General features: G+C 36.1%; 1 protein-coding gene across 1 annotated transcript in view; it reads left to right on the top strand.

Moving 5' to 3' along the window:
- Positions 1 to 8918, top strand: part of EPHA3 (EPH receptor A3) — a 374642-nt gene extending 365724 nt beyond the window's left edge. The window contains exon 17 of the mRNA XM_019922227.3: positions 6187 to 8918. Coding sequence (XP_019777786.1) covers positions 6187 to 6292 — 106 coding nt within the window. The 3' untranslated portion in view covers positions 6293 to 8918. The remainder of the gene's footprint in view (positions 1 to 6186) is intronic.
- The last annotated feature ends 4227 nt before the right edge of the window (positions 8919 to 13145 follow it).

Below are 13145 nucleotides of genomic sequence, written 5' to 3'. Positions count from 1 at the left end.
TTAAAACATAAGCAGATATGGCATGATGATTTGTATATCCTTGCATCTGTGATTCTCTGTTATTTTTAACAAAGCCTAACCTCTATGGAAATGGAAAATTGAGAACTAAGTGGATAACCTGGTATATAGGGAAACATGCTATAGTCTAAAAGTAGTTCTCATAGCTATTAAATAAACATACCATCATCTATTACTGAGTGATCTCATGCTAGAAAATAAAGTTATAAATAGGTTTAAGACATGGTTTTCCTTAAAAAAGCTTATGGTGAGTTTGGAAGAGAGAATATGCATAATTAATATATATTAATTAGTATTAATTTATGATTTCATGTGTTAAAAGCCAGTAATAATCAAGTATAATATCTATACATCTTAGACAGCGGTCCTGTGGTACAATAGGGATCATTTGGTAACAGGAATTCTTTGATATGAGAAACCCATGGCTATAAAATTCATCCTCATTCACCAGGTATGCTAATTGGGAACAGGAAGTGAAAAACTGAAAGCCATATTCTTCATCTCTCTGTGAATGAGAGACAATTTACTTCACTTTCCAATGAGACTGCATCATTTTTTCTTTTTCTACACAGTGACTTTTTCTGTTTTCCCATGCACACAGCTGAAAATGACTCTCTCAAGCCTAGGTCATACAACCTTGGTATGCCACTCAACTGAGCAGGGTCCAACTCTCTTTCTTCTAAGTCCCCCTGAGAGACATTCTGATGGCCTCAGTCTTGCTTATAGACTGGCTTCTCCAAAGTCATGTTTGCCATGAGCTAATCATTTCTATTCAAAGGAGGAAGAGTGAGACAGCATGAACTTGACTCTAGGGGTCCTTTCCTGAGGGTAAGATAAAGGACTGCTCCAAAGAAAGAGGTTTTGTGGGGGGCAGATACATCAAAAGTTGTCCACAATTTTGTAGCTTGCAAGGTCTGTTTGGAAACTGTATCCATCTTTGAGTCAAAATCTTCTATCTTTGATCTTTGTTACATTAAATAAACCCTTTTGTGCTCTCAAGTTCCTTTAAGTCATATCCAATATTTGAATATTTAAATGTTGTTGAATATTTAAGGACTTTCATTGTCATCCTATCAATCATTTAAACAAAATCACCTTCGAGAGCTATAGATGAGATGTCAAAAAGGGGTGTGTAGTGTAATTAATAAAGATACAAGTGCCTAAGAAATAGGTAAAGAAGTTTACCATTTATGGTATAGCATCCTATTCAGAAACACAAACATCACAAAAGGGTCTATAGCAAGGGAATATTACTATTGAAGAGGAGAATTTGTTCTTAGAAAATAAACTCACACTAGTCTACTTAATATGTGTTGGCATTCCTGTTTAAAATAGAATGTAGTATCTGTTGAATAGACTTCTGACCCAATCGACAATGTGTTTTGGGTTTCTATGGTAGTTATTTTGATCAGACACAGTCCCAGGATATATTAATGTATTTAAATATTTTTATAAGTTCTTATTTTAGTAATGTAAACAGTTTGGGTTATGATATCAAGAAACCTGCTTCAGAGCACAGAAGCATAGCAAAGAACAAGCACAAAGTTAAAATTTTCTACACCATTGCCAGATTTTCAAAGGCAAATGTTTATTCTCAGTAAAATATCAACACTCAGAGCTTTTAGATAATGGAAAACTATATTGAAGCAGATGAAGCAGAACATTGTTAATATGATTAACTACTAGCTCACAATTTAAATATAGTCAGACATTCTAATCTATGAATACAGTCAGAAAGCTATTTGCTTAAAAAGGTAAAGTGGCAGCCTTTGTTACACTTCCAAGTTAAGGTTGTATTTGTCTCAACAGTACAGTATTGGATGCTAAGCTCTTTTTGGCTGGTTAGAATATTTTCACTTAATTGTTATGATTATTTAAACAACCTGTGAGTGTAGATTCATGATGAATGAAAACTGGTTTTTCCTAAGAGATTCGGCTCTTTTAGGTTTGCCCTTCACACTGAGCCAGATGGTTTCAGATCTCTCTGTATTTCAATGTTCTTTCTTCTGTCCTTTCTCCTCAATTCAGAGACAACATAGAATTAACATCTACTGACCTAAAACTCCTTGAAAAGAGTTGTTTACTTTTTGGGTCTCTGCAATCTCTACTTCATACCCACTCTTGTTTATATTATAAAAACGAGAATTAAAAAATATTTAATACACTAAAAATCTGGAAAAATTTAGTGAGGCAACATTTTCACCTTAAATGCTGTAAAATATTTAACTCGATATTTCACTCTTCCTTTTGCAGTCTTAGGCTTGTTGTTTGAATTTGATTCCTTCCAATCTCTATTTTCTTTGTGTCTTACAGAGTCAATTCAGAAATGATTCCCTTGACCAAATAACTCCAGAGATTCTCCTTGAATAAGACAGAGAAGCTTTAAAAAGGAGATTACATTTGTTTTTTACTATCCAGACTATCAATCATAGGAAAAGGTCAAGAGTTTCATACTCAAATAAATATTAACTTATTTCAATTAGTTTAGGGATTTCATTTTTAGGCCAGCTACTCAAGTCATCTAATTTTCAAATAAAAGTTTTTTAAAATGTGCAGTTTTAGTCAGTCAACATATTTTTTAAAAATATTATTTCATAGCCTAGGATGGATTTAGGAAGTTTAGTGTGAGAAGGAAAGAGAGAATGAGAAAGGGCAAGAGTGACTGTAGAAACTGGAGAGAGAATTAAGTGTGTGGAATGAGTAGGAGACAGATTAATTGCTACATGTTATTATCCTGCACCCTTGGATGCTGTTTTCAAAGTATCATCACCTATCCTTTTGCCTTTGAAGTACCAGATAGCTTATTAACCTCTGGTCTCGATTTTGAACTGCTCTTTAGTCTTGAACTTTTCCACTGCTTTTCTGAATAGGGTAGTCCTAACAAGATAAGCATATGCGGAGTGTTACTGAGACTACAGCAGCTGGATGTTTAGAGAGATTTTGGACTTGGCAGGGTGGTGGGTAGAACACATTTTGGTAGGGGGAAAAGAAGGTAGAGGGTACATAAAAACTCAAGTTAAGGCATAACCTAAAGGGATATTTACTGTAATTCCCTTTTCCCGTATAATCCTTTGCATCAAATATAAACAAAATTATGTATCTACTTGCTTATGTTGGGTTCCCAGACACTGAATCTGAAACAGTTTTATGCAGAAGATTTCTCCAGGTGCCCTGGGGACATACATCCATAAAGAAGTGATAAGGGGGCCTTGGACTGAAGGAGAAGACTCAGTCCTACCTACTGAAACAAGAGTCCTAGAGCTTGGCTGGCCCTTCAGAGTTGTCCCAAACTGGTCTGCGAAATTGCAGCATCTGATTTTTTCCAGTGGCCAGGGTATTGGTGCTTCAGTTCCAGAGGGGAAGTAAGGGCCAGGCATCATAGCATATATTACTATGTTTAAATTTCTCAATGAGCTCAGGAAATTAGTATATTACCTTGGAGCATTGTTTTTTTCTCTGCTTTCCATGATTACATTTTCTTTTTTAAGCTTGTAAAGAAGGGGAGAAGGAAGAGACAGAGAAAAAATTCAGGAAGTTATAAAAAAATATGATATAGAATTGGAAGAAAGATGAGAGAAGAAATACAAAAACAGTGAGGAGCTATTGATTTATATACATTTATATCTGTCCTGTTTTCTAGCTCTTAGATTCATAACCTGACTTTGTTATAGTTTGAGGATGAGTAGGGAAATGTTTGTTGTTCATTTTAAAGATAGATCCATGGTATCCTTATAAAAGAATCAAAATCCTGTAGAGCACACATTCTCAAAAGCAGGGGTCAACATAAATAGACTACGTTACTCTAAGCGAAGGTTTCATTATCCATAGTTACACAAAGGACGGCAAGCTTGATGTCACCATAGCTCCCCACTAGCCTTCCTGGTGAAGCAAGGTAGCTGAAGACTGTGATCAGAGAGGACTTCAGGCAAAATACAAGTTGTCCATAGAGAATTTATCAGACCCTTGAATGGCAGCAGGGGGGTAACCTGTAGGGCATCAGGATTTCATCCCCAGCTTAGGTGATAGGAATGCAACTGAGCCTTAATTACTTTTATGCAGCAGATGCTTAAATAATGTGTAAATTGCTTCTTAAGTTGTTACCTATTGTCTTCTTGCACACCTTTATTGCTTGGGAACTCCTTTTTTTTTTGAATTTTATTTTACTTTTATAGAGCAGGTTCTTATTAGTTATCTATTTTATATATGTTAGTGTATATATGTCAATCCCAATTTCCCAATTCATCCCACCACCACCAACATCACCACTACCCCCCCCTCCCCGCCCCAGGGAACTCCTTAAGAAATCAATTGGTTCAATTCAGTGAGATTGAATTCACAATTTTTCATTCTTTTTTAAATGCTCTATATAAAGGGGCTCCATCTGTGTGCGTGCGTGTATTTGCATGTGTGTACTTTTCCTTCTTTCCACTTTCAGTTTGCCTAGCACTCCTTGCCAAGTGACACTTAATCCTCTATCAGCTTCCCCAGATAAACATATTTTGGACTATCGATTCACCCTGTAGTAAGTACATGTTGAGCCCTGGCTAAATGAGAGTCATTGTTCAGAGTGTGGTTGATAAGCAGAGTACAATACCGACAAGAAACCTTGTTCACATGGAATTCACCTTCTTGTGGGACAAGATAGAGAGTAAAGAAAATGAATCAGGAAAAAATGGCAATATGCTGGATGATGATAAATGCTTTGGAAGAAAATGAAACAAAAAAGAAAATAGGAAGTGCAGGTATGAGTGCAGAGAGGGTTTACAATATGAAATAGGAGGATCAGGGAAACCTCGTAAGAGGGGGATGTTTGAATAAAGACCTGAAAGAGATGAAATGTATGAATGAATTACTTAAATCAAGAATATTTAATTAATCATTTGCACATGTTTAGCTGTCTTTCCCCCCAAATGAAATTCTATATGTTCTTATAATCTTTATTTTAATGCCTTGTTTCTGAGTTTTAACTATTTTAAATTTAATAATTTTGATAAATAGAGAAATATCCTTGCCATTTTTTCTACTTTGAAAGAAATTTCTACTTTAAAGAAATTGTTACAGTTATCTATGGCTGTACAACAAACTGCCTCAAAACTAAAAGGCTAAAACAACAACTATTTTATTGTATACACAATGTCGTGAGTCATGAATTTGGCCAGAGCTCAGGAGGCTGATTCTTCTGCTATGGTGTTGGTATTGAATTAGGTATTCATCTAACATGCATCTGGTCTAGTCCGGAGGGCTCGAGATGGTTTCACTCTTGTCTGCCATGGTGCAGAAGCTTCATATAGCTGGGTCTGTAGACCAAGTGCTTACAGATGACCTCTTTGATATCATAGTCTCAAGACAGTCATACTTCTTACATGGCAGCTCTGGGGCCTAGAGAGGGTGTCTCAGGAGATAAGAGGTAGAATCTGTTAGTATCTTAAAATCTGAGTACAGAAACTGATACAGTGTCACTTCAAACATATTCCATCAGTCAAAGCAGTCCCCAAACTGGCCCAGATTTAAGGGACACAGGTAATGCCCCACAAGAATATGTGACCATCTGCATTAGTTTCCTAGGGCTGCCATAACAAATTACCACAAACTTACTGGCCTGAACAACAGAAATTTATTTTTTCACAGTTTAGAAGCCAGAAGTTGGAAATCAAGGTATTGGCTATGCCACGCTTGCTCCAAAGTCCAAAAAAAGGAATCCTTCCTTACTTCTTCCAGTTTCTGATGGATCCCAGCAAAGTAACTGCAATCTCTGCCTCCATCTTTATGTGGTCTTCTTCTCTGCGTCCCTGTGTGTCCTTTTTCTCAAATAAGGATAGTCTCACTGGATTTAGAGTCCATCCTAATCTAGTATGATCTCATCTTGACCCTTCTCTTAATTACATTTGCAAAGACCCTATTTCTAAATAAGGTCACATGGTAAGGTTCCAGATGGACAGAAATTTTGAGGGGAACACTATTCAACCCACTATACCATCTATACTCTTCCACAAGAATAGAGGTGGAATAGTCAGGATATAATATACAAATGGTGCAAAAATCAGAAAATTATGTCTAAAGCATTGGGATCTATAATTGCACAGGCTTTGTTAATTGAAAATCTCCTATTTACATACTATCCAGGAAACCATGATTCTCACCAGAAACTTTCTCCTTTTTTTTTTACAGTGACATGAAAAAAGTTGGTGTCACTGTGGTTGGGCCACAGAAGAAGATCATCAGTAGTATTAAAGCTCTAGAAACACAATCAAAGAATAGTCCAGTCCCAGTGTAAAGTGCTATTTCTGGAAGGAGGTGGTGGCTGTGGAAGATGTGGCGTCACTCTGCAGACAGATGTCAACACTGGAAATACTGGTGGACATTCCAAGCCCAATAAGACACTCAGATACGAGTACAAATGCCTTAAAATGGAATTGAAAAACTCTTTATTTTCCCCTATCATTTAGTGGATGGGTGGGTGGGTATATTTTGTTTTGTAATTGCTTTTTGATATTAGTTGATGGATTAAATCAAAATTCTTCAGCGCAGAATGATGAACTAGCATAGAGCCATTGATCATAAACTGTCATAAAAGCAAAACAAGTGAAATAACATAATGAACATGGTGGCTCTGTTTACAAATAGCCACAAAAGAAAAGATGTGATATTTTTATACACAGAAGAACTCTGTAACAGGTATTTTGTTTCTTTAAAAGCAAGCAAAATAGAGGAATTCATACCTCAAACTATCTGGCCATATTTACTACCTTTTCATTGTATTGTTCCCTTTCATCTGTTAAAAGGCATATGGAGATGAAGTTCGTAGTTGTTTTAAGTACTACACATTTTTAATTGTTAGCTTCTCTAAGTATTACCATGTAAAAAATGTTTTAATTTTGAAGAAAGGTACATATTTATTTTCTTTTGAATTGTTTTTATTGTTTTCTATTTATGCCTTGATGATTTAATTTGGATTTGTGACAGTCAAGTGCCAAATGCTCTCTCAAATTGTCAGCAGTAGGAAACATAGAAAGTGATGGGTTTCTTTCCAGATTTTTTGAACCATCCACTTATATGTATCTATATCTACATACAAAAGGAAACCAAACCCTTTCCTTGTTCATACACTAACCAAATCTCTCACAGTCTGAATTATTCCATCCATTTTTTTCTCTCCATTTTATAATAAACTGTACGCTCCTAATTTAGTGTAATATACTGGCTGTGTGTAATGGATTCTCAATGACATACCTGCCCTGCTCTGGTAAACACCAGAGGAGACCATCAATTCCTTCCATTAGTAAAAGAGCTACGTTAGAACTCCTGAATAGAGAATAGCTACACTGGAAAGGATTGGAATCCTATTTAGATTGCTGCATTAATTGGCAATATAGCCTATAAGCTGAAGCATGAGTCAAAAAATCACTTGCTGACTGGCTTTGAAATGCCACTTAATATCTTTGTTTAAACGTGTTGAGCTATTTATAGAGAATGATGATAACTAAACTACTCATCTGCCTCACTGGGGTTTTGTTAAATTAATTAAACATTGTCATCATCAATAGCAAGCATTATTATCTTTAAGAGTCTCTGCTGAAATGCACCTATTGTAGTTTTGGTGTATATCTTAGAAGCATTGAACTTCTTGACACTTATTGAACATATTTTCAAAATTGCTGGTTGTCTAGCAGGACTCAAAATCTGGAAAGATCTCTTATTGCAGGAATTTACACTTACTGTTCCATAAAGGTCAAATATGAACGTACTCATTAATATTTGAAATATATACCTGGTGGAGATCTAGCCATAATATATTGTGAAGCAACATTTTACTTATATCTATATTCTTTCTAATGCTGATATGGTCATGTTATTGGAATAAGAAATGCATACGTCACAAAATAGAATGGATAAAACAATGCCGCAACCTTTATGTTCTTATGCAAAATGGAACACTAACACGGCTTACAGTCACAGATCAAAATTCACAAGTGCTAATCTATTGTAAATTTAGTGTAATAAGGCTTAGGTTGTGTTCCTTATATATGCAATTATATCTCAAATTTCTGCAATATTTCTTATAGTCAAATCATCCTACTAGAATCATGTATTGGGTGTATAAGAGCATGAACCTTTTAAAAAATATATGTGATTATGAAATTAATTACAAATTTCACTTAAGCCTGCTAGAAGCAGATAAAAAAACATTTTTAAGCAAACATTTTGTGTTGTGGAATGTTAGATTGAGATATGAATCTGGCTTCAATCTCATTTTTTTTTCCAGACTAGCATTTACTTTCTTAGGTACTCGTCTGTGCATACGCAAAAAATCTGTGCATTTCATGAATTAATAGAAGTTGAGGATTGTTGAATCTATTTCACTTATTTTGGCTGTGGTTTCCATTTGAAAGTTGAGATTGTATACGCAGTATATTGCTCTTCATTTTTTCACTATTTTTCTATCTGACCTCTTATAAATTTACTTTACACAATCCTTACCTTGTACATATGTAAACATAACAGTGTACGATTCTTAACCGTGGAGTAGAGGTACTAGAATGTTAATGGCCATCTCTTTGTACAGAAACTGCATTGGCTTTCAATAAACATGAAACCACAACTCATTCGCAACGTCATGTACCATATTATCTGTTTTGTATCTTAAATTTGTTTTACATATATTATTTATTTCTGGTAACTTGCCCACTTTAAGCTGTACTAAGTATCAAATAAGCCATGTATAAATGTGATATGATTGGCAATATGTATGTACTTTAAATTTGTATCTTCAAAACATTACTCATTTAGTTTATGTTGTACAATGTAGATGGCCTCTTACTAATGTAAAATGATTTGTAGTGGAAACATTTATATTTTTATAATAAACATAACGAAAATATTTTTTACAGATTGGAATAAAGAAGTGGTCTTTGAACCTTTTTTAAATATTATACAAATATGTGCTTATTTAAACAGCAAAATAATGAAATTTATGTAAGTCAAGAAGAATGTGCTGTTTCTTTTTTCTCCATTAGTGAGGAAGGATTGGTGTTATGTTATCCACATTTTTTTTTTGTTTAAATGTCATTATCAATCAGCTAGAAAAATAATCAGTAAATATTATCTTTATGGTTAAAAAACAACTGTATTAGGTAGTTCTCTTTCAATTACAAGTGACGAAAAACAAATAAATAGCTTAAAGAAAATAAGGAAATTTTCAGACCACATGAGTGAAAAGTCTGGAGATAAACTTCCTAGCTGAGAAATCAGGAACAGTTGGTTCCAGGCATGTCTTATTCTTTTTCTTTTTAACTGATCCTATTTTTTCTCTCAACTAGGTTAATTTGCAAACTCCAGTTGATCCTTGAAAAACTTGGGTTTGAACTGCATAGGCTTGCTTATCACAGATTTTTTTCAATAAATACGTACAGTACTACATGATCTGTGGTTGGTTGAATCCACAGATGTGGAGCCATGGATATGGAGGGCTAACTATAGGACTAGAGCATCCTCGCATTTTGATATACACCATGGGGGATCCTAGAACCAATTCTCGTGGATACCGAGGCCTGACTGTAAATCATTTTTTTTTTAACATCGTTATTGGAGCATAATTGCTTTACAGTGTTGTGTTAGTTTCTGCTGTATAACGAAGTGAATCAGCTATATCCCCATATCCCTTCCCTCTTGCATCTCCCTTCCACCCTTCCTATCCTACCCATCTGTGTGGACACAAAGCATCGTGCTGATCTCCCTGTGCCGTGCAGCTGCTTCCCACTAGCTATCTATTTCACATTTGGTAGTGTATATATGTCAATGCTACTCTCTTACTTCATCCCAGCTTACCCTTCTCCCTCCTTGCGTCCTCAAGTCCATTCTCTACGTCTGTGTCTTTATTCCTGTCCTGCCCCTAGGTTTATCAGAACCTTTTTTATTTTTATTTTTAGATTCCATATATATGTGTTAGCGTACAGTATTTGTTTTCTAGTTAATATAATTCTGCATTATAATTCCTGTGAGAGAATTACTGTCCCTCAGTTGTTCCAGTAGAAGTCATGGAGCCTTACTTGGCTCACAAGCCCTGTCTGAATCCCTTTGGACAAGAAAATGAATGACTTAGATTGGTAGTTCTTAGTCCTGAGCCTGCCGTTGGAGATAGTGGGTGGGATCATGTGAAACTGATCCACAGGGTCTGACTCCTTCAGTTTTATAATTGCTACTGTAATCCCCAAAATGCTCTGGGGACAGTGACAGTGCCCATTTGCAAAAATGATTTGGGAACGGCTGTAGGTTAAGTAGACTATATGATGTTAGGAATCTGTATTAGTGTTGTAGGCAAGAAGCTCTTCACTTACTCTAGGATGGTGGTAATAGAATATAGAGAACAGGATGCATACAAAGACACAGAAAGAAAGGAGGATTAACAGAATTTACCAACTTGACATGAGAGTTGTTCCACAGGTAAGAATCAAAGTGAATCATAAAATGTCTGGAATGTTTGTGGAAATGATGGCACTATTGTTAGAAGGAGGGAATAAGGAGAGGTTACTTTGACATTATGAGTCTGCTAAATTTATGTTGCTAGCCAAACCTTAATAAGTTCACAATTGTTGAAGATGTGAGTCTGAAGCTTTAGAAAAAAGAATTCAAAGGAAAAAGGTGTCTCTGATATCATGTAGAGATCTATATATCTTTTTGTGGTATATATACATGTATCTTTATCTTGGACCACCTTTTTTAGGTTAATGTTAGCTGCTATAACAAATCTCCAAGCGTCAACAGCTTAAATTATGAAAAATACAATTTTATCTCTATTATTTTTTTAAATTTTTTATTTATTGGAGTATAGTTGATTAACAATATTGTGTTAGTTTCAGGTGTATAGCAGAGTGATTCAATTATACATATACACGTATCTACTCTTTTTCAAATTATTTTCCCATTTAGGTTATTACAGAGTATTGAGCAGAGTTCCCTGTGCTATACAGGAGGTCCTTGTTAGTTATCTATTTTAAACATAGTAGGGTGTACATGTCAGTCCCAAACTCCCAATCTATCCCTCCCCCCAACACTTCCCCCCGGTTAACCGTAAGTTCATTCTCTAAGTCTGTGAGTCTGTTTCTGTTTTGTAAATAAGCTCGTTTGTATCAGTTTTTTTAGATTCCTCATATAAGCAATATCATATGATATTTGTCTTTCTCTGTCTGACTCACTTTATTCAGTCATTAAAAAGAATTAAATAATGCCATTTGCAGCAACATAGATGGACCTGTAGATTACCATACTAAAAAATACAATTTTAGACAGAGAATAACCCAAAGTAGTCGTTTTCCATGTGGCCTCACTTAACAATGATCCAAATCCCACACTCTCTCCATCTTGTGGAGTGTAAAGCCTTGGAATCCTTTGCTCCCAGCCAGTAAAGTGGAAGGGAGGATTGTCTGTGGCAGATGTCATGAGCCCTGCTTGTGAGTGGCACACATCACTACCTCTCTCCACGGACTAGAACTCAATCATACCGCTACACTTGACTGAAAGAGAGTGTGGGGCAAGTAGTGTGCTCACATAGAAAAGGAAAGAGCTTTTGGAATCCACATAGCCATCTCTGCTACAAGTCCTTCTTCTCACGTATATAATGTGTTAGAAGCAAAAGGCTATGATTGAAACATCAGTCTCTTGCTAAAGCCACCCATTTCTTCTTCTCTACAGGCAACCATTTTGAACTCTTTTTTCTCATTACTTGAATCCAATATATTAGTGGTAACTGTGTCTGCTATGGGCATTCACTGTTCAGATCTCATATCAAGAAAGAATTTATTAGAAGGAGAGCAATTAGCTGACAAACTCAAACTGTTGTGTTTTCAAAATCCCCAGCCTAGTTTATACCAGGTCGTGAAGCGTGGTGAGGGTACTAGTTCCAGGCCATTTCTTCTCAAGCAACAGACTCCTTCAACAAGCAATTTTGAATCTCTTGCTGCAATCATCCTGGCTGAGGTGTTCCCAGAGCTGCACTGCAGTCTGAGCTTCCTATCCAATCCCCATCCTTTGCTCTTTCTTCTCATAGGTGTCAGACCTGTATTTCAATCTGTAAGCTCTCCAAGCCTTCTGTTCTCCCCTGTCCCAATCCTTCACCGGCATGCCCACCAAAAAGTTTCTTGCAGGTCTAATTCCTTCTGGGTGTCTGCTTCTTTACATCTCTCCACAGCCTCTGTTGGGCCCCCATTATCTGTCTAGATTACCGAAGGAATCTCTTAAGTAATTCATCTGACTCCAGCCCTGATATCTCCAATATCAGTCAGACTAATATACTGAAGCAAAGTTAGTTTTGTAGTTTCTCCTCAGGATACTTGCAAATGCAAATGCCTCAGGGGTCTGGCAGGTTATATAAGAGTGAAGCAAGTGCAGTGTGGTGACCCGTAAAAGCACCCTTCGTTCCTCCAGAAGCAGCTTCTCAGCAATAAGGCTACAAGAATCCAGTGTTAATTCCTGACCTTTCAAGAGAATTTCTGATCTGAGTTTTTGTGAGAATTTTTTATATATTTTAAATGTGATCACCCATCTAATAATGAGGAAGACACAGCTAAGTGCTGAACTTAGCCTGCAGCTGCCAACTTATCATTTCTAGAACACAGAATACTCTTTAGTATTGGTACATAAGACCTGCCTGGAATAAAACCCTACTTCTCTCTATATTCTCCTGTCTGTCCACTATCTCTTCATATTGTATACAACTGTGCTGAACCACTTGCGGTTCTCTGAATATGCCACATGTTTTTTTGTTTCTTTTTTATGCATCAGAGCCTTTGAACTTTCTGTTCATTTGTCCAGAATCACCGAGCCAATCTCTATTCATTCTTCAGGTCTCCTTATCTTCCCAGCACTGAGTTAGGTGTCCTTTGTGTGTGTGTGTGTGTATGCAGCAAAAGAACCCTGTGATTGAGCCTACACAGCACTTATCATCTTATACTGAAGTTGCCTCTTCTTTATGCCCCATCCCCGCTCCTGGCTGAGGGTTCCTTGAACACGAACTATGCGTTGTAAATCACTCTGTCCCCTTGCCCATTGCAATGCCTGGTATAAAATAAGCATTCAAAATTTTTTGATTTAAAGTATTAAAACTATTTTTGATAATATAATAAAGAGGGATG

The sequence above is a fragment of the Tursiops truncatus genome, chromosome 4 (genome assembly GCF_011762595.2).
Source record: "Tursiops truncatus isolate mTurTru1 chromosome 4, mTurTru1.mat.Y, whole genome shotgun sequence".
In the NCBI taxonomy this organism is placed as follows: domain Eukaryota; kingdom Metazoa; phylum Chordata; class Mammalia; order Artiodactyla; family Delphinidae; genus Tursiops; species Tursiops truncatus.
This window is presented reverse-complemented; position numbering and strand designations above follow the sequence as displayed.